At 41.2% G+C, this 24313-nt stretch overlaps 1 protein-coding gene and 1 long non-coding RNA gene across 3 annotated transcripts in view; both read left to right on the top strand.

The window, feature by feature from the left end:
- Window positions 1-22289, top strand: part of LOC117048076 — a 35069-nt gene extending 12780 nt beyond the window's left edge. Inside the window, exons 2-3 of the long non-coding RNA XR_004426797.1 lie at window positions 2847-2888; window positions 22202-22289. This is a non-coding gene — a long non-coding RNA (uncharacterized LOC117048076). The remainder of the gene's footprint in view (window positions 1-2846; window positions 2889-22201) is intronic.
- Window positions 8219-13519, top strand: ZNF281 (zinc finger protein 281). 2 transcript variants are annotated; one of them, XM_033151440.1, is made up of 2 exons: window positions 8219-8438; window positions 8640-13519. In XM_033151440.1, the coding sequence occupies exons 1-2, from the start codon at window positions 8403-8405 to the stop codon at window positions 11175-11177; spliced, it is 2574 nt and encodes an 857-aa protein (XP_033007331.1). In that variant the 5' UTR covers window positions 8219-8402; the 3' UTR covers window positions 11178-13519. The 2 variants fall into 2 exon arrangements, with proteins under 2 accessions (XP_033007331.1, XP_033007330.1); XM_033151439.1 differs by having other exon boundaries at window positions 8388-13519.
- Window positions 22290-24313: the final 2024 nt, after the last annotated feature.

Here is a 24313-nt window from a genome sequence, read left to right as displayed (position 1 = left end):
AACTCCAGCAAGCATAGTCAGTGGTCAGAGATGATGGGAATTGTAGTCCAACAACATCTGGAGGTTGACAGGTTCCTCACTCCTATATTATGGGATCTCCAGGTTTTAAAAAGCAAATTCCCAAATGAAGGGCTCCATTCAGATGCTTCAGCTGGGAAACACCCCAAGTACAAATTCTGGTGTCTCTAGGCAGAGCTGAGAAAGGCCTCTCAGACTGGAACCCTGTAAGGCAATAGTCAACTTGATAGGCTAGTGGTCTGGCTCAGTACATGGCAACTTTCTATGTGCCTTTTAATTAACTGTAGCTCACAGTTTTTTGAATGGCTGCAGTATTGTGAGAAATTTGATTTGCATTTGATAGCATTTGCCCTTCTGGGCAGTTTTGAAAGGCACATTAGTCTCTAATACAGCATCTGAAGTAGCCAGTATGTCTTGCCCTTAAACTAGCTTTGATTTACTTTTATGAAATTAACGGTTTGATTCAGTTCATGTTTACCTGAAAGCCAGACCCATTACGTTCAATTGAACTTATATCTAGTCCTAAATATGCATAGGATTGCAGCCTGAATGATCAGTTCAATTGAACATGATCATACCATGACTGCAACCCTGCTCCTGCATTGGTTGCAGCAGAATTAAGCCTACACAGTCTTATTAAGCCACAGCAAATGATCTATTCAGTATCTAAAATATTGCGGACTTACTGTCTAACCAGAAATATACAAACTATGCTTAAAGCAAAACTTCAGTATAGAATAATTCTATTAAAAGCTCTTAAGGCTGAATGAAGTTGTGTGTGTGTGTGTGTGTGTGTGTGTGTGTGTGTTTGTGTTTGTGTTTGTGTTTGTGTTTAATTACCGGTAGCTGTAACTTTGGTGCTGAAGAGTTTAGTACTATATATGTTGACACATACATCACACTGTTTCCATAAGGCAGAGCTTACTACCTAGAAAATGTTACAGGTAGGTAGCCGTGTTGGTCTGCCATAGTCAAAACAAAATAAAAAATTTAAAAAATCCTTCCAGTAGCACCTTAGAGACCAACAAACTTAGTTGGTCTCTAAGATGCTACTGGAAGGATTTTTATTTATTTATTTTGTTTTTACCTAGCAAATGTGTTTAGGAATGCAGTCTAAGCAAAATCAATGTTGTCACTGACAACACAATTCACTGGAAATTTCCCTTATACAAGGAACATACACTGAAATGAATGGGAAGTACAGACTAATTCAGCAGTGATGTTTAATGTTGCAATTTTACATACCTTTACTCGGGAGGAAGCCCCAGTGAATTAAGTGAAACTTAGTAAACATGTAATTGACTGCACTGCAAGTCTTTAACACGCTAAACACATTGAGATCTGTGAAATCAATGCACACAGCATTATTTATATTATCTTTTGTGTAATTTGTTGGCTTTTGCAGAATCAGATCCCAAAGGAAGCAACAAGAACAAATGGATGATGTGACAATACAATGTATACGAGAAATAATCATTGTGTTCTTTTGTCAGAATATGCTTTGGCAAAATAACAGTGTTACATTTGAATAGGTACACTTTTCTGCAAATGTCTAAACTTTTTCAGTGTTACCTGAGAGTAGATGCACTTTTGTAGAATATTCTTTTGATTACGTATTTCCTGTTGATTTTGAAGTAATTGCAAAATTCTGACAACTGCAAAAAAGAAAAAAGTGCAATAATTTGAAATTGCTTCATGGAGATTTTTAATGTGTTTTACTGGCTGTTTCTTTTTTATATTTAGGAAAAGAAAATGTGTGCAGTGTTGTGTTACAGATGGCACAGATATACATACCAAAGAAAATAAAAGTGTCATATAATGGAAGAGAGCTACTTAATCTGTAACAGGGGTTTGAATGCATTACACAAGTATCTTTTCATGTATTTATTTCAAAGTCTGTATATGAAAACCAGTAATGTTAAAATAATTGCCAAGACACATGGTTGAAATACATAAATTATTCCTAAAGAGAAATGATGAATAACCTGATTGTGTATTTTTAAAAACTATTATTATACTATGCCTATGGTTAGCTAAATTTAGCACTGTTTCACACTTCTTTAAGACTTTATTCTGAAAGAGCATTGGATAGTTATTTGGCAAAGACTCAAAATAAATTCAATCAATGCTCCTTTTTATTTTGAAATTCCCTGTTATCAGTTTATTCTAGGGAAGCCAGTTTTTCTTGATGGAAAGTCAACGATTTTGTAAAATATTTTGCATCTATGAAATGTGTCAATCCAGAAAATCTGTTAAGCCTTTAATGTGTGATCAGAGAGAATTCCTGTATAGAAAAACTGGATACATCGGTTCCTAGTTTTGGCTTTAGAATATTTGAAATATGCATCACCACAAATGTAAGTTTTCCAATCACAGTTTAAAATGTATATATATAATTATATAATACTTGCTCCTATATCTATTTTGAAATGCAGCAATGAAGTGCTACAATGATGTATTTGCTAACTATTTAAAAATACAAAGGTATGTTGTTGTTTTTAAAACAACCCCAGTCCAGCATTTCTGATATTTTATAATGTATGCACTAATAATGAATTTGATATCACATGTAGTATTCTAATTGACATTCTAGGTCTTGGATGTCTTTTAAGCCAAATAGTTTAGCAGCACAGGTACGGTAGGCAATGCACTCCCACGTTATCAAATAAATGCTCAAGGTACAGCTTATAATGTTGAAAAATAGAAAAATAAATTGACCTTGATGAAGTGTGTCTTCTTTTGTCTGTTCCCAGGAAAGTTTATTTCAGGTATTTCTACTGCTGAAATGATTAGAGTTAACAGCTTTTTCCCTCCATTTTATTTTACAGGGTCTCTTCATCTTCCTGATATATGGGGTGTACAACACAGAGGTAAGTCTGCTTAGAGTATCTCAAGGCTGACAGAGTGAATGAGAGAAATGACAGGTTTCTTATCTTGATAACTGAGGGACAAAGTTGGCTTTCCATATGAGTGTCCTACTGCCCTTCATGCTTGGACTAGCTTATATGCATCCCAGCTTACCATTAAACACATACACCCTGAATAAAGGGACAGACTCATTTCTCACAGACATTGACTAATATTTTACTGCTGCTTTTAAGTTTTTGAATTCCTAGTCTCTCTCTTTAACACTTGGCTACACTCGACAGTGTTAAAACTTCCCAAAATCAGGTTGCAGTTTATATGCAGTAAAAGATGGAGTTTCTCATATTGTTTAAAAGGCAGTGGGGGTGTCATTTATATTTTCATAAAGTCTAAAGTAATAGCATTGATCAGCATGCAAATCCAGCAGGATACATTACTTGTAGCTTTTTACACATGCTACCGACTTGGGGATTTTTTTTCGTTACTCCTTCATTGTTTAGTGAGAATGGCAGACAGCCTTCTGCAAGTTAATTTGATCATCTCTGTTTGCAGATAAAAGAGCAGAGATAAACCTTTCATTGCTAATCAGCTTGAGAAGTTACTTTTGAAATGCATAAGAGGTTGCATAGATTGAAGATTGCACATTTTCAGCTTCTAGATATCTTTAGGATCAAAAATTTAAATTATTTCTAATTTTATTTAACTAAAGCTAGTAGCTTTTTTTGGGGGGGGATAACTTTCAGCCAAATGTAAGTCCCACTGAATTCAACAGGACTTACTCCCAACTGAAATATGCATAGAAGCTTAATCGCAACCATTGCTCAGCATAACAAAAATATGTAAGCTGTTTATGTTAAAACAGTAAAAATATAACATTCAATAAAATTTGCTAAATAGGAGATAGAAACAAAATGCAACTGTATAATATCACAAATAAAACTAAGCAGTATATAAAAATAACCCAAACTAAAGAGTTGGAGACCAAGAAAGTTTGGGTAAACTAATATGTACTTAGGAAGTTTTTATAGGTCATTAGTGTATTCTTATGAATTTCATGAAGGAAGGCACTGCAGAGGGTGGATACTATTACTGAGAAGGCATGCACCTGTGTTTTCAAGGAACAACCAGCATGGTCTCCTTGGAAAATCTCAAAGATTATCTTGGTCTGTACCAGGGGATCTTGGTCCCAAGCTGTTTAGGGCTTTAAATTTCAATCACAAAACCTTGCACTGGGCTGCCAGTGCAGATCTTTCAACATGTGTCAATCTGGGTATCCTGCTAACTATAACAGCAGCTGCACTTTGCACAGCCTTTGAACTGGACACAAGAGCACCCCACCAACTCCACATTATGGTAGTCTAATTGAGAGGTTATCAATAGTATGGACAATCACAGCAAGAATATCTCTGTTCAGGAACTGGAACTGTTGACACACCAACCAATGTTGGTAAAGTTCACCTGGACCTGTAGTGGCAGCAGTGTATTTAGAAGCATCCCCCCAAACTACAGTACACACTTCCTCCTTCAGAGAGGGTGCATCTTTTCACAACCCAGTTCCACACTTGGGATCTGCCCATCCATAAGGTCTTGTCAGGATTCAGTAGCAATGTTTTAGCTACCATACAGCCCATGGCTATATCCAGGCATACAAAACCTCTCCTAATCTGGATACAGCACTACAGAGAAATAGAGCTGGGTATCATCAGCATGCTGGTGCCACCCTGGCAGCTTCATATAGTTATTAAGTAGCATTTGGAATAAAATCATGCTCTGGTACCCTGTAGTTCAATTTTCAGGAGGCACAGTCTTTCAATACTACTCTCATGAACTGATGCCAGGAGTAGAAGTGAAACCACTACACCTAATCACCAACTCAGAGGCAGTCAGGAGGACATTCAGCAGGAGAATCAGTAGGGTTGCATTCCCCCATCCATCTAAAGAAAATCTATCAGGGTGGCCAGAGCTGATTAGGTCCTAAAATGGGTTGAACCCAGACTGAAATGGGTCAAGATAATAAGTTTCAAGAGCTTCTGCAGTTGAACCTCCAGCAACCTAGATTTTTTTTTTCCAGGAGTGGCCACACCAACTCCTTCAAGGCACAGGGGAACATTCCATTACACTTAAGTGCAAAAAGTTTATTATATGTACCATATTTAGCAGCCAGCAGTGTTTTCAACTTGGACTAGAATCTCTGGATTACATTTTGATATCATTGCTGGTTAATGGCAGAAGCCAGTGCAGAAGAGTTTTATTTATTGAAGGTATTTATATACTATGTTCCAGGCAGACTTCACAAAAGTGCATAGCTGTCAACCTTTCCCTTTTTTGCGGGAAATTCCCTTATTATAGCAGTGGGGAACAACAGGGAGGGTTGACAGCTATGCAAAAGTGGCTTACATTAAATTATAAAAACTATAAGTATCAATAACAATTATGCAATAAAAAATACACATGGGGGAAAGAAACATTTTTGTGTTTCTGCTGATTCTACCCTGTGCTAAGGGCAAAATGGTTCTGCAAAAGTTTGGAAGGTGGGGACCACCATTTGCTAGATGGTGTCATCTTACCAAACTGTTTGTACTTCTTCTCTCCTTCCCTTGGGGCAAGCCTTCCTGTTTATAAGTAATGTGATTAAATACTGATATCTGTGCCAGAGCCATAGTCAGAAATGTTGTGAGGGGGACTAAAGTTCCATGAGATGGTGTGCAGAACATGCAGAATCTGAATACAGAATATCCAGAATCTAAATACAGGTAGCCAGTAGCCTAATAGATTAAAGGCTATTTAATAACACTATATTCAGTTTCAAAACATCAAAAACTTCATCACTGCTGTTCTGCTACTGCAGTAGACTTACTTCTGCTTGTGCAACAGAACTTTTCCCTCCCCTCCTCTCTTCTGCAGCCTCATGTGCAACCTAAAACTCTGCTTCAGATGGCTGTCCCTCTGGAGCAGATATTGGGATCTCACCAAGAGAGGAAGAGTACCGGTAAGTCTCGTTGCTTGAGTAATGCCCATGCTTGGTACTCAATTGCCAGAACTCTGAAAGGCAGGATGCTGTGTCCATGTCTCCCCACCCCATATCTCCATAAGGGCTAGAAACTTATTAAAATAACCACAAACCCTGTTGCTATGGTGAAGAAAGAGTAATATAAATATTTATATGTCATCTGAGCATAATGAATATACATAATGAATTCAAATTTTTTGAATATCAGATCTGACAGTCTTTCATATGCCCCACATTCTTTCATACTTTTGTCTATAAAATTTCAAGATCTGAAAAATGAAATCATGTGACTTTTGCTTGGCTGTGCAGATGATTAAAACATCTATCTATCTATCTATCTATCTATCTATCTATCATCTATCTATCTATCTATCGAGTAACAACAAAGACTGAGTATTAAAAATTCATAATGAAAAGTACCCCCTCCCATAAATGAATTAGGAATAATTTTGACACAGCTATTTGGTGGTATGATGAGTGTTTAACACTTTAGAATTCAAGCACTTTCATAATTCTGAAGACAGATACTTCTCGATCTATCAAATAATTGTGTCAAAATTATTTCCTGGTGACCTGTTCTAGCTTGAAACATTGGGAGTTGGTAAGGTAAAGGTAAAGGTAAAGGTACCCCTGACCGTTAGGTACAGTCGCAGACGACTCTGGGGTTACGGCGCTCATCTCGCTCTATAGGCTGAGGGAGCTGGTGTTTGTCCGCAGTTTCCAGGTCGTGGCCAGCATGACTAAGCCGCTTCTGGCGAACCAAAGCAGTGCGCGGAAACGTTGGTATCCTTTAGTCAAGATTGTTGATACCTACCTCAAATCTGTGTTGTCACTTTGTTGCCATTTCCCCTAATTTTACAGATGTTTAATTTGAAAGTGAAGGATAAGCATATGATTTGCACAACTTGCCTCCACTCCCATCTATTGTATAGGAAGAAATGGCACTGTGAAACTGTATTAACAGTGAACCCTATTTGATGATTGAGCCAGAATAATTTACAGTGCAGCCCTATGCACGACAACTCAGAAGCGAGTGAGCATAGGATTTCAGCCTTGCTGTTTTAAAACCGCAGAACAGCTGGAAATGGAGCCTATAGATTCCCCCCCCCCATTAAACCCTATTTTCATTATCTATGCAACTGTGCCATATGCCCTGTGGGTAGGAGAACCTGGCATATCTTGCTAAAGGGTTTTAATTTCCAAAATGGACACGGCATGCTATATGCAGTTGTCTCCAAAGAAAAAGATGGAGGCAATTCATTGGTTGACTATGGATTTTCACATCTCATATATTTTATTTAAAGAAGCGTGTTTGTAGACTGGATTTGGAGAACCTAAGTGGCAGGGAACGCCTTGGTTTCCACCAGGTGCAGCGAAACGCAGGAGATTTCACAACTTCCACTGGCTATCTGATCTATTGCTCCATTCTGGCCTTACGGCTAGGAAGCATTTCCCGGTATCCCCTTGAAGCGGCGAGCAGCCTTTTCAACATTCAAGCCGCTATCTGGCTTACTAAGTAGCCGAGGGCGACGAAAGGTTCGCCTCCTCCCTATTTGGTTCGCCCGCCCCGCCATTCATTCTTTGTAACTCCCAGGGATGAAATCGCACCAGGCGCACACTTTTATTGGGGGGGGGGGGGTGTACTTAGGTCCCACTGAAACCAGCGGGGCTTAACTCTTACCATGGCACGGATCAGAACCCAATAGGTTTCTTCCCCCCCCCCCGAACGTAGACCCCTTTACCCAATCTGTACAGTATTATCTAGACGTGTCAACTCGCGTGTGCCCGCGTACACACGATACTGAAAATGTGCTTATGTGACCTACACAGCCCCGTGCCCATTGACACCCCCGCTACGACCCAACTGTTATTTATTCTTGTGGGGGACGGGGGGGGCACTGGCTGGTCCCCGTCCCTCTTTTCTCAGTAGGTGCCCGGCAGGAAACGCGGCCCGACTGAGGCGTGAGTGAGGTAATGCGCGCGAGGGAGGAGGCGGAGTGGTGGTGGAGGGGGAAGGAGCGCAAGGCAGAGAGACGCGCAAGGGGGTCCTACCCGCGCCTGCGCCCTTCCCGCCTTCCCCACCGCCGGCGCCGCCGCGGCTGCTACCCTGACTGGGCAATTTTTCCCGGCATGCCCCGCGTGGCGCATGGGCAGTGTGGGGCCTTTCCAGCGAGGGGGGGCGGCTCTGCTAATTCCATTGTGGAGCGGAGACGGCGATATTTTTAACTGGAGGCGGCGGAGAAAGCAGCGGCGGCGAGGCTGGGCCGGGTGGGGCCGAGCGGCGGCAGCGAAGAAGAAGAAGAAGGATGCTCCGGGCGAGCGGGCGCTGAGGAGCGGCGAGGGAGAGAGAGGGCCGGGCCGGGCAGCCGGGTGAGTGACTGCAAAGCGAGCGGGGTCTTGCGGCAATAGCCACCCCAGAGGGCCGCGCCTCCCCTTCGTCGCCTTCGCCCTCTTTTCCTCCTCCTCCGGCCCGGCTCCGCTGCTCCTTTTTCCCGGCCCCGAGGGGGACATGAAGCTCGGCAGCGGCTTCCTGGGAGGCGGCGGCGGCGGCGGCTCTTCTTCCTCCTCCTCCAAGAGGGCGGCGATGGAGCCCACCTTCCCCCCCAGCATGGTCATGTTCAACCACCGCCTGCCGCCCGTCACCAGCTTCACCCGGCCAGCCGCGCCCCCGCAACATTGCGGGCTGGCTTTGGCCTCCGCCTCGTCCGCCAACTCATCGTCCTCGTCCGCCGCCTCGTCGTCTTCTTCTTCCTCCTCCTCCTCCTCCTCCTCCTCTTCCACCGTGACCACCGCAACTGCCGCCGAGCCCCCCGCCCCACCGCCGCCTCCTCACCCTCAGGGCATGACTTTCAAGAAAGAGCCGGCGGGGGGCTTCCCTCTCACGGCCTCCTCGTCGTCGTCGCAGCGGGGCTCCTGGGGCTTCTTCCACTCGCTCATGAATATCAAGCAGGAGAAACCCAGCGACCAGGAGGAAGAGGAGCAGCAGCAGCAGCAACAGCACCACCACCACCACCATCACCACCACTATGGGGGCCTCTTTGGGATAGCCGGGGAGGAGAGGCACCCGAACCTTGTAGGTGGTGGAAGCGGAGTGGAAGGGGCCAGCCAGAGCGTGATCCAAGACCTCAGCCTATTCCACCACCTGCACCATCACCCCCACAGAGGAGACTTGCTGCTGGGCATCCGAGGCGGCGGCGGCGAGGTGGGTGTTGGCAGCTCGGACGAGCCCAAGCTTGACGCCCAGGCCAGGAAGATGAAGAGGCCAAAGTCGGAATCTCAGGGAATCAAAGCCAAGAGGAAGCCGAGCGTTTCGTCCAAGCCCCTTGCAGCGGGAGATGGAGAAGCTGCCATGCTGTCCCCTAGCCAGAAACCTCATGTCTGTGAGCACTGCAGCGCTGCTTTCAGGAGCTCCTACCACCTGCGCAGGCATGTGCTTATCCATACCGGCGAGAGGCCTTTCCAGTGTAGCCAGTGCAACATGGGTTTCATTCAGAAGTATTTGCTGCAGAGGCATGAAAAGATCCACAGCAGGGAGAAGCCGTTTGGGTGCGACCAGTGCAGTATGAAGTTCATCCAGAAGTATCACATGGAGAGGCACAAGAGGACGCACAGTGGAGAAAAGCCATACAAATGTGAAACCTGCCAGCAGTATTTTTCAAGGACTGATAGACTGTTGAAGCACAGACGTACATGTGGAGAAGCCATAGGGAAAGCAGGTGCTGGAATGGATCCTGGGCCATCAAACCATAGCATGGGCAACTTGTCTATGTTGTCTCAGGGAAATACAGGTTCGTCAAGGAGAAAAAGCAAAGCAAAATGTGTATCCACTGAAAACAAAGAGCATAAGCCTACTCATAAAGTATCTGACTCTCAGATTGCATCTAATATGACCTTGCAGAATTATGCGGTGGAGATTCCTATAGTGTCTTCCAGTGGTGGCTTAATTGGCACTGGGATAGAAGAACTGCAGAAAAAGGTGCCAAAATTAGTCTTTAAAAAAGGAAACAGGAAAGGTACAGACAAGAGTTTTCTTAACTTTGTGTCACCATTACCAGACCTTCTTGGTCAAAAACAATTGTCTGGAAAACCAAGTGGCTCTCTTGGCATAGTCGCAAATACCAGTGTGGATGCTATTGGCTTCGTTCAAACTGCAAGTAGTAAACCAGGTCAAATAAATAGCAATTATGACGATGCCATACAATTTTCAAAGAAAAGAAGATACTTGCAAACTGCCAGCAGTAACAGTGCCTTTTCTATAAATGTTGGGCATATGGCCTCCCAACCGTCTGTAATACAGTCTGCAGGTGTGAGTGTTATGGACAGTGAAACCCCGTTATCTCTTATTGACTCATCATCTCTAAATGCTGACATCAAATCTTGCCACGATAAGTCTGGCATTCCTGATGAAGTCTTGCAAAGTCTTTTAGAGCAGTACTCTCACAAATCAGAAGGCCAGAAGGAAGATCCCTTCAGCATTACTGAACAGCGTGTGGACTTACATGCCTCAGGAGAACATACAGAGATGGTTCAAGAGGAGAATTTGAGCCCCAGCTCCCAAACAGCTTCAAATGACAAAGCAAACATGTTGCAAGAATACTCAAAATACCTCCAACATGCTTTTGAAAGAACAACTAATAGCACTGGTTTTGCTTTTGGACCCAGTTTCCAATTTGTAAGTTTGTCTTCAGGCCTTCATAACCATACTTTGTTTCAAGACAAACAAATATACACTACATCTCCACTTGAGTGTGGTTTCAGCCAATCTGTTACCTCAGTGTTGCCATCTGCATTGTCAAAGCCTCCTTTTGGGATGTTGCTTGGATCTCAGCCAGGTTTTTATTTATCTGCTTTGGAAGCAACACATCAACAGTTGACTCCTTCACAAGAACTAGATGATCTGATAGACTCCCAGAAGAACATAGACACTTCATCAGGCTATCAGTCCACACCTCAAAAATTGAATAGCCAGAAGGAACAAAAAAATCTAGAATCTTCATCAAGCTTTCCACTTCCTTCTCAGGAACTAGCTAACCAGATAGATCCCCAGAAGGACTTAGAGCATCGAGCAACATACCAGATAGAGACCTTTGCACAAGCATTTGGTTCTCAGTTTAAGACGGGCAGCAGGGTGCCAATGACTTTCATTGCTAACTCTAATGGGGAAGTGGACCATAGAGTAAGGACTTCAGTGTCAGATTTCTCAGGGTATACAAATATAATGTCTGATGTAAGTGAGCCATGTAGTACAAGAGTAAAGACCCCAACTAGCCAAAGTTATAGGTAAAGTTCCAAGTATGACTAGGCTTGGAGGTGGTCTTAATGTATTAGTTTTATTTTGATAACACTGCCATTGGAATGTTTCTACACGATCCTAATACAAATAATGTAACACGCCCTTTCAATGCAACTTTTCATATTTAGTTTTTGTTAAAGTAATTTTAGATCAGTTTGTATTATGGTTTTTAAATCAGATTAATAGACTTGATACTTCACTTTTTTGTTGTTCATGTGACAGTGTTTAGCAATCAAACTTACCTATTTAGATTGTCAGGGAATAGCCTGAAAAGTTGAAAATGCAAAAAAGGGAAAAAACGAAAGAAAAAAAAAACTCACAAAAACCTTTGTTCCTAGGATTAAGGTTTATTTTAATTGCTTTACTCTCAGGAAAATGTAATGAAGCAAGGGGATTCTGTGCACTGTTGGTGTATTGGAGTTTCCAATTTACAAATAAGTGGCAAATCTACTTCACCATTTAACAAAGGGATTTTAAGACATCAGAAATTGCTGTCTCATATCTGGGTGATACAAAAATTCTGAGAACTTAGCTACCTACAACTTGTTATACGTGTTAACATACTTCTTTATTTGTTCTTCTAGATGATGATACTCATTCCAGACTGGTGGGATACTCTCAGATCCTTGGTATAAGCCTGGAATGATAGCTTTAATAATAACAATAATGTCCACCCCATTTCCCCATGAAGGCTGTAATTTTAAAGTGCCATTTTGATGTCATTGGAACCCCAATCTGAAATTGCAGTCTTAATTTATATACTTTTTGGGAATGCATTATTTATTAAATACAGGGGTTTTTTATAATTAAAAAAAATCCCCAATTGGCTACCAATCCTTCTCTTCCCCCTACTTAAATATTCCAGTTTGGTGTCTTGGGTCTTCTTCCTTTTTCATCCATTTTCAATGCCAAGCTCACCCTCCATGGTTTGTGATCCTTTCCAAGTTCCTTTTAGCTCAACAGCTGGAATTTTAGAAGATTTACATTCCAGAAGATTGCATAACTTATTATGTGTTTTCAGATGCCTTGTGGCATCAAAAGTTGAACAATTTTTAAAAGGCGAATGCTCCTATTTTAGAAGGCCATAAAGGTTTCCTTAGAAGATACAATAAGAAAAAAATACTCAGTTGTACATAAAGAGGTCCTCCAAAGTGCATTGGGATCTACTAGCTTAGTCAACCATGCCCACATGCAGTCTTGAGTATTTTGGGGGGTGGGGGTGGGGTTAAGATTACATGTGGCTAAATGATGTGTAGAAGGACAATGAGGTTGGCCTAAATGTATGAACCATGTGACCAATATGTACGTGGTTTATTGTAACCAGAATCTCCAAGGAATTGTTGCTCAAATTCATGTATATTTTGTGGTACATTATTTATGATATGTGAATCTTGATTAGCGCCTGTGGAGCCACGGAAACCTATAGAAAACTTAGTGGCTATTTTAAAAACTGCTAAAAAGCAGTTGCACTGCCCAGAACCACTTTTCTTTTTTTCAGATGTATTTTTTTCTAATTAGTTTTTTAATGTAATTTTGGTGATGTTTCCGCAGATTTTTAAAAATGTACTTTTGGTGATGTTTCTGTCTTGCGTACTTTCTGAAGGCAGAAAAGTACCAGTGGTTGTTTGCAGTCTTATTGTGTAATTGGCCTTTTGCAGGCTTCCATGTATAATAAAGTAATTAACATTGTACAAGTGTAAAACACTTCTGTTACGAAGATGGTGTTAAAAGAACTATGAATTCTTAAATTGTTACAAAACGTTAAAACATACCCATTTTCTCTTTCCCCTACCCACCAAATCAACCTGAACACTATTTCACCAAATGAGCCACCACATTTATTACTAATGCATAATTAATTAAATCCCACTTATTAAAACTTGATATGTACTTGATTATGTATTTTCCATTCTTCAAAAGAGTGCTGTTAATTTCCCGTGCCATCAAGGCATAGAGCACAACTTATCAAGGGATGGAGTGTACTTTAACCACTGTGTTGTTCTACTATGGGTTTTTTAATTTGGTTTTTGAGTATTTTGTTCCACAGCGGTTTTGATTTTCTTTTCTTTTATATTGTGTATACTGGATAGTGTGTATGTTCTGGGATTGTTTGCTTTAGACTGTGACCAATTAAAAATGCTATTCACAAAAAATCTAAGGAAAGAAGATGTTGTATTATCTATCCAGTTACACCTCTGGCTTTGTTAAGAAAATTTCGTAAAAATGTTTTTAAACTAAATTGCTGGAACAATAGAAGGATAACTTGCTTGCTTTTAAAGGTATTTTTATTGTAAAACTTCTTTAGGTGAACAATAAAAACACTCTTTTCGTTACTTTGAGATTTAAATATTTTTTGTATTCTGTGACGTCTGGTTTGGAAATTTTCTATTTGATGATGTTATTTTGAATTAATGACAGGTTAAATCCAAATTCTGTCCACGCAACAAAACTTCTCTTCCTCCTCCCTGTACCAACCCCAAATCTGCTCTGGAGGTTTGGGGGCACCCCAGAGCAGATTTGGTGTAGGGGCAGGAGAGGGAGGGGAAATTCTGTTGTGTGAGCAAAAGCTGTTCTGCTCACACAGTGACTTAGTTGGGTAGAAACCTAGATCAGTTTTGGCTCCATGGGAACCTGTTGAAAGTTGGGGTCTAAAATCTGATCAAATAATTTGTACAGTGGTACCTCTGGTTGCGAACATGATCCATTCCGGGGTGCCGTTTGCACCCTGAAAAGTCCGCAACCAGGGTGGTGCTTCTGCATGCGCAAACCATGTAGAATGCTTCTGTGCGTGTTTGCGAAACCTGGAAGTAAACACTTCCGGGTTTGCCGCGTTCTTAACCCGAAAAAACTCAACATGAAGCATTCGCAAGAAGAGGTATGACTGTAGTGATTGTGTCATGAACATCATGCATTCACAAGTGGGGTTCTTCATTTGAATCTTAAGTTGGATCTTTAAGCATGTGCAATTAGGTGAAGTGGACGTACAAAATTTCTCAGATCCAGCAACACAGAACCTACTTTTAAAATGTAAAATCCCAGAAATAGGCAGGGAAGTGAAGAGCTAGATTTAGTTTCACTTGCTTCCCCAGACCCACCATAAAGCTTTTGGAGGTCTTAGTTCTTAAAAAGAGATTCCATGTCTGCAGCTTCAACTGTTTGGTGCATGTTTCCATTGGATTGGTGTGCACAGGTTTAATGCCCAAATCAAGAATGATGCAACTGGTTATACATGCTCAAGATATATTGGACCTGTGTTAAATACACTGGGGAATTTTTAAAAAAGTTGTTTGCGATCCATGATATGGGAAGGGGGTCTACTGCAAAAAGTTATTCCAAGCCGTTTTTCTATGCCTAAAGTAGTAATTACTATGCCACCCAGTTTGCTTTAGTCTGTAAATATAAAAATAAATAAATAAATAGGTGGCGGCGGCGATGATGATGATGCTTTTAAAGTGCTTCACATACAGTATCTTGTACTCTTTAAAAACAACCCTCAAGGTTAGGTCAGCATTATATTTTTATTCAAAAATATATCCCACCTATTAAAAACGCTCAAGGTGGTTCCTATAAAATATTAAAGCAATAAAACAACAAAAGAAACTTACTTTTGTATCATGTGACATACAGAGGTAAGATTCGAACTGGGGATTCCATGCTCTTTGTCACTAAAATTACATCAGCGTGAAGTGTTTTCTTAAAAGACTTCCTTCTAGAAGCTAGAGTGGCTTCATTTTTTTCTCTCTCCATTATGTTTGAAGTAAAGATTGTAAGTCTGGTTGCAAAAAAAAAAAGGCAAATGATTGCATTATTACAATCAGTGTATGCTCCAAATTCATGTAAATGACCACTTTCCAGCTGTTCAGTTGTATTTCAGTGGCACCCGCCCTGTGGAACGCCCTCCCACCATATGTCAAAGAGAAAAACAACTACCAGACTTTTAGAAGACATCTGAAGGCAGCCCTGTTAAGGGAGGCTTTTAATGTTTAATAGATTATTGCATTTTAATGTTCTGTTGGAAGCCGCCCAGAGTGGCTGGGGAAACCCAGCCAGATAGGCGGGGTATAAATAATAAATTATTATTATTATTAAACAAAATTTTAGAAGAAGAAGATTCACAAGGCTTTTGTAAGGAGCGAAAACAAGTTTATCTCAGCTTTTTAAGAAGACTTTTTCAACAGTTATTTCTCTTCTTCCCCATTCTGTCCCATTTAGAAGATAGACTATCTGCAGCTCAACTTTGCAGTTATAGGTGGAACTGATAACTCCACTGTCTAATAACTTCACTGCCCTGCTTTGTGCTTTGCTCAAAAAGTACCAGAATCAAGGGCAGAATTGCTTTAAATATTTGGACGCTACCTGAAGAGTATATAAATTAGAACAGGCTGGAAAGTAATCTAGTGTGTTCTGCCCTGAGTGAGGAAAATTCGCCAAAGGTTTAACATTGTTTTACTGGATTTTAGCAGCAGCAATCTGGTTGCTTTAAAAGAGGGCAGTCTGTAAGCAACCCAAATTGGAAATGACTTCCTAAGGCCATCAGACAAGCAGGCCCAAAATAAAATGGTTGCTAGCATTTTCACTCTTGAATGCTAAGAAAGCGGCTCATAAGGCGGCTGTGACTGGCCCAACCATTGGTTTATTCTGATGAAGCAACCTGTGTGGTAGCGGAAAAGCAGATTTCTTTGTGAGCTTCACAGGCAGACAATGGTGGCATTATCTATCTGGGATTCCAAAGTAAACAGTGCCTGAAAACTGGATTGCATCTCTGGCTGAGCCAAGTAGGATCTTCCATGTATCCATCTGTTCCTCTTTAAAAGCTCTCTGTGTTAGACGACATTGCAACATCTAGTGGCAGTGAGTTCCTTAGTGTGATTAATCACCTTCGGCCAACGATTTTGGCTTTTTATATTTTGAGAGTGAATAATTGTTCCCCTATTCACTGTGCAGGTTCACAAGGCAGCAGATTAATTTCAGTTGTTCCAGCTTCACTGTGCAATATTCTTAATGCAGCCACACAATGACCTAATAATCATCCCTTGCATTGTTACACAGTTTGTTTCGTCCATCTATTTACTTGTTCTAATCAAGGCAGAATGCTGAAAAGGATACAGGGTAAGTTGGAAATGGACCAAACCTTTGTGTGGATATTTTTAAAGGTTTTTGTTTTGTTTTACTATTATTTAACAGAGCTTGTATGCCACTTAATTGTAACTAAAAACTCTAAGCCAGGGGTCAACAAACTTTTCCAGCAAGGGGCTGGTCCACTGTTCCTCAGACCTTTGGGGGGCCAGACTATATTTTTTTTGGGGGGGGGAATGAATGAATTCCTATGCCCCACAAATAACCCAGAGATGCATTTTAAATAAAAACACACAGATTCCTGGACTGTCTGCGGGCTGGATTTGGAAGGCAATTGAGCCGCATCTGGCCCCCAGGCCTTAGTTTGCCAACACATGCTCTAAGCAGTTTACCAAAAAAGTTGTAGCTTGAACTTTTAAAATCAAGAGGTCTGTGCTGTAGTTCAAAGTGAATGATAGTTTCTTTTCTGACTTCTTTTCCATCTTCTTGGTCTTCCTTCCCTAACTCCCCTTCTATATATTGCAGCATAAAAATGCTTCACCTGAGTATTCTTAATTAAAAATTTGGCTTTAATATCAATTCCACGTGATATTAGCCTAGGGGGATTTTAGCTCCGTTACTCATCCCCTGAAAGGTTAGAACCTCTCGTTTTTATGAGATTGCAATCAATTTCTGAGCAGATGAGTTCAAATCTGTCTTTTGCAGAGACTCGGGATATGTTTGTGCACTGGAGAATGTATTTTTATTTCCATCTTCATTACTATTCAAATCAATTTATTTTTAGTGGTACATGGTAAGCTCAATAAGAATGTTAAAAGGCCAAATATTTTTGCACTATTGTGCAGGTGCAGCTAAAGCTTTATGTGCTGAGCTGAAAGCCTGAGTTTCTTCTCATTACAGTGTAAAAAAAAATCTCCAGTGGAAGTGTGTTGAACAAATTGTCTCTACAGTCTTGGTTGGCAACTAATTTTTAACCTACTGGCTCACTCCCTTTAGAGACCAGAGAGAGGCAAAAGTTAACCATTTTCTTCCCAGGCTGACTAGCGACAGTGGTCTTGGCAGTGAGTGAGTCACTTGCTGTGAGATCCAAGCAAGGGATGGCCTTTGAACAACTTAGCCTCTTAAGGGGGAGAGCCAAGATGCATCTCCATACCAGTTGTTGGGAATTGCAGGTGAGGGTATTATTCTGCTCAGGTTCTGCTTGCAGGCATCACATGGCTATTGCAAGAACAGAGCGCTTTTTGGCCTGATCCAGAAGGCCTCCTCTTTTATGTTACACTTGTAAATGGGAGAAAGCGGCCGATGCAGCTGTAGGGAGGGATGGGGAGGCACATGCAGATATGTACAGTTGTACCTTGGGTTACATACACTCCAGGTTACATACTTTTCGGGTTTCGAACTCCGGTAACCCAGAAGCGCAACCCGGAGCGCGCGCAACACGCGGATGCGCAGAAGCGTTCTGCATAGTTCGCGCATGCGCAAACTGCTACTTCTGGGTTTTTCGCACGCTTGTTTGTGTTGCGTACTTTTCGGGTTACGAACTGTAACCAGGAACCAATTACGTAGGCAACCCGGGGTACCACTGTACGTGTGGAGCTGGCTCGAAGGGCACCATTTACTGACTTCTTGCTTACACACACTAAAAGTGTAGATCTGCTGGGTGTTGTGCTTGTTCCTCAACAAAGTAAACTTTTACGATCCTAGCAGGGTTAACCTGCATGCAAAAACCTTTCCCTAGGCACTGGACAGCTCAGTTGATTAGAGCATGGTGCTGATAACGCCAAGGTCACAGGTTTGAACCCAATACGAGACAGTTGCATATTCCTGCATTGGACATTTTAAAGCAGAGGTTGGATGGCCATCTGTCATGGATGCTTTGGTTGAGATTCCTGCATTGCAGGGGGGTTGGACTAGATGATCGTCAGGGCCCCTTCCAACTCTACAATTCAGCGATTGATTCAATGATCAGTATGATTGGCTAGATTAGGTAATGTTTTGAGTTTCGTTTCCTTCAATACAGGGGGCCCTTGGGCAAAGTGCTTCCTGGAGAGCCACTTCATCGGTGGATCCCAGTGGGCAGCAGCAGTGTTCTTGGAGTTGCATCAGGGGCAGTGTTAGAGATTAAAATGGTGGCTGCACCTATCTGCCTAGCACTGCACAGAGAGCAGGTCTAGATAGCTTTCCATAAAGAGGAAGCCTGGGCAGGCATCAGTGGTCGACTCCAGCAGCTGTCCAATGATGCTAAATGCTGATGTCAGCCCTGCTTCAAAAGTCTGCTGGTAGTTATTTATTTATCAAAAAAAAAATTATATACCACTCTATCATAGAAATATATCAAATTGGTTTACTGCAATATAAAACTATAGTAAAACCATAAGAAAAGCTAGCAAAAGAATTAAAAACAAGCAACAGTAGACCGTTGTGGGGGATGTACTCTTAATTGCCTGCACAGGCTTGGCGGAATAGAAAAGTTTTCAGCAGGTGTTGAAAAGTTGGCATGGAAGGTGCTTACTGAATCTCTCTTGGCAGGGTGTCCCGTAGGACTGGCTCAGTTTCTCTTGTAAAATGAGCCTCACCAACTCTGGGACCAGCCAGAGGCTCCTGCAGATGATCTCAATGATCAAACTGGGATATAAGGGTTCAGGCACACCTTGCAAGAGCAGTTTGTACGTTCAGGTAGTTAAACCTTATTTTCACAACATTGAACTGCCTAGATGCATCTGTTGGTGCACACTGGAATGTGTTTCCATATTTTCAACTACAAGTGAAGAGAGATTAGTTGCTTACTTCTAAAGCTGAACTATGGCTGCTGTTAACAGTGAAATAAAAATTTCCCTGTTCTCAGACTGATTTTGTACATCTGATTTTGTATACTTGATACTTCTCCATAAAAGTAAAACCTTAGGGGATTGGTGTGTGTTAGAGAGTTTGGAGAATGTAAAAACCCTCCCTTACTCCATTCATATAGATGACAGGAACAGTTTCATGTGTGATTTTTGTAATTTTAATTTCGTCTCCCCTGAATGTAATTTAAAATTTTATACACACAACTGTTTTGGTCATTAGTATTCTTTTCTTTGAATCTAAAGTATAACGGTCTTTCTATGAATGATTGTGCAGTCATGCCACAGCTGAGGTGAAGATTTAGCTTCAAATAAATCATTTCCACATTCTTGCTTAAGTGGCTATTTTAGAGTAGGGAAACACATTTTCTATTGGGATGTAATGCTGCAATTTCCTTGACCTAAGGTCTGAACAATTTTTGAGCAATGTAGGTTTAGTAGTTTAACTATATATATATATATATATATATATATATATATATATATATATATATATATGAAAGAAGCAAAAAAAAAAAAAGGTAAATAAAAGTACCAAAATCTGTAGAACTAAAACCAAATGAATTAATCATCTTTTAAAAATTATTTTGACAGATGGGAAGTTCCACACATAACTTTATGAAAACAAGAAGCAATATAGTACGAGTCTAAGGTCCACTTATATATTAGGTGTACACCTTTTGTTATCAGGAAGCAGCGATTCACTACAGCTGTTTACTTAGCATATTTACAAATAGCTTAGTCCAGTCTTCGATTCCTGAATTCTGATTCAACAGTGCCCAGCCAATGAGCTCTAAGGAGCACATCATCATGGCATAAAGGCAATATGCTTTTTATTCATTTTGATTGTATTCAGTAAAGTCCTACTCAGAGTAGACCAACTGGAATTAATGAGCCTAAGTTAGTCATGTCCAATAACTTCAGTGGGTCTTCAGCGTTGATTACTACTTTCTGTTACAGCAACAGGGGCACATTGCCTCTGAACATGGAAGTTCCATTTCACTGTCATGGCTAATTGCCAAAATATACCTGTTTCCTTCCCTCTGTGTAACATGTATAACACGTGAAGAAGCATATTTTTCATTGTGGGGGGAAATGGAGTTACTACTTGTTGTATAAACACTTAAATGGGTATATTCATGTCAAAAGCTTAATTTTTTGTTGTTGCTCAGAATCCTTCAGAACCAGAGTGGGCTCCACCCTTTCCTGGTGGTTTTCAGCCTGCCAGCATAATCAGCAGATCGGCAAAGAAGCTGTGTGCCAGCAAACTGAGAACAGCATCATGATGCAGGCACAGCCTGGCATAAGGGAAGTTTGGATTGCTCTGCCAATTTTTTTGCATGTCACTGCAAACCTAATGTTTGGTTTGTATCATACATTTTATTGTATGCCAAAATCATAATCCACTGCATAGTTGTAGCTACACATGGCCAGCCGACAGCAATGTCTTGCTGGTGGGTTTCCCATAGGAATCTGGTTAGCCACTGTGGGAACAAAATGCTAGACTAGATAGCACCATGGTTGCTGTGCTTATACCCTGCAGACTTTTCCTGTATGGAGCACATAAAATGGGAAAGGAAGATAACTACCGGTATTCCCAAACACTCAAGGACAGATGGATGCCAACAGTAACTCAGTGACAAATTCTGGGCAACTGCAATTGAGCCACAACTCCTTGGCACATGTCCTTCACATGTCCCCAACTGTATGGAAATGAGCACCTTGCCCTTTCACACTTACTACGTTTTGCAATGTAATAACCAGAATTGCGTGTAGAGGAAGAAAGGGAGAAATCATTCTTTTGCAACTGTTCAGATCCGTAAGGGGATGTTGTGGGGCTAGCCATTAACTAATCAAATTTCAGAATACTCTTAGCATTAAATGGCGACTCTGTTTTTACTGTTTTACTCTGAGTTTACTTTTTTAACTGCTTTTGAACATAAGAGACCTGTTGGATTATCTAGTCCAGCATCCTGTTCTCACAGTGGCCAGCCAGATGCCTATGGGAAACCCACAAGCAGCACCGGAAAGCAGCAGCTCTTTCCACACTTGTGACTCCAAGCAACTGATATACAGTGGAATTCTGCTCACAGATCTTTTTGCATCCATCCGATCCCAACCCGAAAACCTTTCAACAGTAACACTTCGGTGGTGAATTGCATGATGAGGTAACAAGTGATACGGAGGCCTATATGGATGAAACTTGAATGTGGAAGAGAACAGTGTGGGAGCCTGCTATTTATTGCATGTGGATTAATCTTAAAAGGACACTGGTGCCAAATTAAGTCAAGTTCAGTATCTTGATGTCAAGTAACCTGTACTAAGAAGGGGGGCGGGGGCGGGAACAAGTTATTTGATGAGATCAATTCACAGCTATATAACGGGCAGCATTTTTTACTTTGTTGAGATGGAAGGAGTTGGAAGTGGTCGAAGTGATTCCACCCTAACAACAAACATAAGCAACGTGCTTGCTTTCCAAACAGCTTAAATTAAATAAATATTTCAAATCACTAAAACCCTTGTGATGGCAAGCTGGTTATCTTTTCAGCAGTCTTTTATTAAGTTAATACCTACAGATGCTCCCTCGGCTGATGCCAACAGGTAATCTATTCTAGAAGATGCTTGTTCAATGACTTTCGATGGCTGCTGGTTGCTGGCCACATGTACTGAACACAGAGGTTGAGTGTTTTGTCTATACCGGTATGTAAGTGTGGGTGACTAGAGAGAAAAATCAGCGTAGGTAGGTAGCTAACAAAGGGAAGGGAAGTTTTGGGTTTTGTGGTTGCCTTGATGTTGCCTTGCCTTTTTTTTGGGGGGGGGAGTGGGGACTGGTTGGTTTGCCTGCTTCCCCAAGTAACTCACGTATTTGTAAAAGGCACAAGCCTCCTGTTCTTTCACCTCACGAGGAAGTTTGCCCTGTGAAAGGCAGCACCCATGAAAATTCCTTTTGTTTGGGGAAGGGGGAACTGAGGGGGGGAAACTATCAAAACTGCACTGATTGTGAGAAGAAATACCACATAAATTATTTCTTGGAAAATGCTTAGTGACACTTAGAATTGATTAACATTTCTGTGCTTTCTTTTGTTCTCATTCAAGGGGGAATCTTTTCAAGGCACCCTATTCAGGCTAAATGTAAAACTTTCAAAATGCCTTGGCCTTGAAGTGCACAGAGATACACAAGGATACATCAGCGAAAAATGGTTTAAAAATATGTCAATGTAAGTCCCCCCACCCCACCCTACCCTAGCTAAGTAAATTGTAAGTCTGACGGTTTATCAACAAATGAAGATACAATATTGTTTAGTGCTACCTACTTCTCAAATCACAAAAGTGGTTTTTGTGATGGCTAGACAATACAGAGCAAGAATGTATGTTTAAAGATGCATTTTTTCGCTAGATTTTTTCCCGATGAAGAACAATGCATTGTTATGATTTTATAATTATGTTTTAAATTTCATGAGCTTAGTGAAATAAATTATGTGGCTTTGCTAGAACTTAAATAGTTTTGTTCCACTTTAGAACCACAGCTGGAAGAAATTAGGAAGACATATATTTTGTTTTTCTTTCAAGAGAAAGAAAAAATTATGAAATTACTGTCTGATCCTATGCATGTTTACACTGAGTTCAGTGGTACTTATTTCCAATTAAATGTGTATAGGATTGCAGCTTTAATTTCCTTACGCCTCTGCTATGACATTCATAATCAGGAAATGTGAGCTATAGTGGCCCAAGAGAGGAAGATTTAGATTTCACCTCCGGTCTGCTGTTCACAGCACAACAATATCACTGAATGCAGCTCCTCTGGTCTCTGCCAGCTCTCATATTCAACCACCATGCTTTTAAAGAATGCTTTGTATGCCGGAAAACCCCCTGGTTCAATCCCTTCTGTGTCTAGGTAAGGCTGGAAAAAGCAACAACGAGCCGGTTATTGTAGACAATACTGAGCTAGACATACCAATTGTATGTCTCAATATGTCAGCTTCCTAAATTTATATTGGGCACCATATTTTATTTGGTTTGTGTTCCCCAGAGAAGTACTGTGCGCTTGCATTAGATCTGCACCCTCTGCCATTGACTTTTGCTTTTTTATTGCAAGTTTTGAAATGCAGAAGCTCTGATAGATTGGTTATCTCCATGTTCGGCTGCGTAACTTTGATGGTGTGCCATGGAGATTAAGACTACATTCCTATGCACACCTACCCAGCAGCAACAAGACTTTTCTCTCCTTAGTAAAGATTAATGGGATTGGTCTGCACAAATTATCTCTGATGACTCAGACATAATTTTGCAGTGACCAAGTTCTTGCGGATTAACGAAGCAGAAAAACAAAAACATAAAAAAGAGGCTTGCTACAGCCCTGTGCCTTGAGGTCACTGCTCGGCGTTGCATCATCTGCATTGCTGTGGAGTTATGTGTTCTTTCAAATTAAGAACAAAACGGCTAAAGTGAATGCCAGCCTTTCACTTTTGCACAGATGTTATAATTACATTTATACGTTAACTATGTGGGAATAGGAAGTTATGCAAAACGAATGGTTTTACTCAGAGTTGAGTATCCATGGGAAAAGGGCTATAGCTCAATGGTACAGCAACCGTGTTACATGCAGAAGTCAAATTTCCAGCATCTCCAAGTTGGAGATGCTGCCAGTCTATGTAGACAATATTGAGATGGACGGACCAGTGGCCTGACAGCTTTCTGTGATACAGTGGTACCTCGGGTTACGTACTTAATTGGTTCCGGGGTGCTGTTTGTAACCTGAAAAGTAAGTAACCCGAACGGCGATATCGCGCTTTGCACATGCGCAAACGCATGCGCAGTGAAAAACACTTCTGGGTTACCGGAGTATGTAACCCGAAAAAACGTAACCCGAAGCAGACGTAACCTGAGGTACGACTGTACATGGAAAAACGTCTCTCATTCTAGTACAGAAGTGGTGTGTGTGCAAACAACATTCTCTCCCGCTTTGGAACAATAAATTTACCTTTGCTCATATTTGTGAGTTTCCTAAATTTGTGATTCTCAAAAAAGGAGGTACACGTGTGTTCCTGCTCAAGGAGAGGAGATTTACCTTGACCTCCCCTTCTCTCAATGCATCAGCTTAGGTTTTGTTTTTTGTTTTGTATTTCTTATTGATAGATGAATTGAAAGCCATTGTCAGGTGTGGCACATCAGATGGGGTGCAGAGATCTCAGTCAGGGTAAGATTCTC

The sequence above is a fragment of the Lacerta agilis genome, chromosome 6 (genome assembly GCF_009819535.1).
Source record: "Lacerta agilis isolate rLacAgi1 chromosome 6, rLacAgi1.pri, whole genome shotgun sequence".
Taxonomy (NCBI): Eukaryota; Metazoa; Chordata; class Lepidosauria; order Squamata; family Lacertidae; genus Lacerta; species Lacerta agilis.
This window is presented reverse-complemented; position numbering and strand designations above follow the sequence as displayed.

Excerpts from the sequence above, each read along its gene's own strand:
- ZNF281 (XM_033151439.1), top strand. The coding sequence starts at position 8,403 with ATGAAGCTCGGCAGCGGCTTCCTGGGAGGCGGCGGCGGCGGCGGCTCT.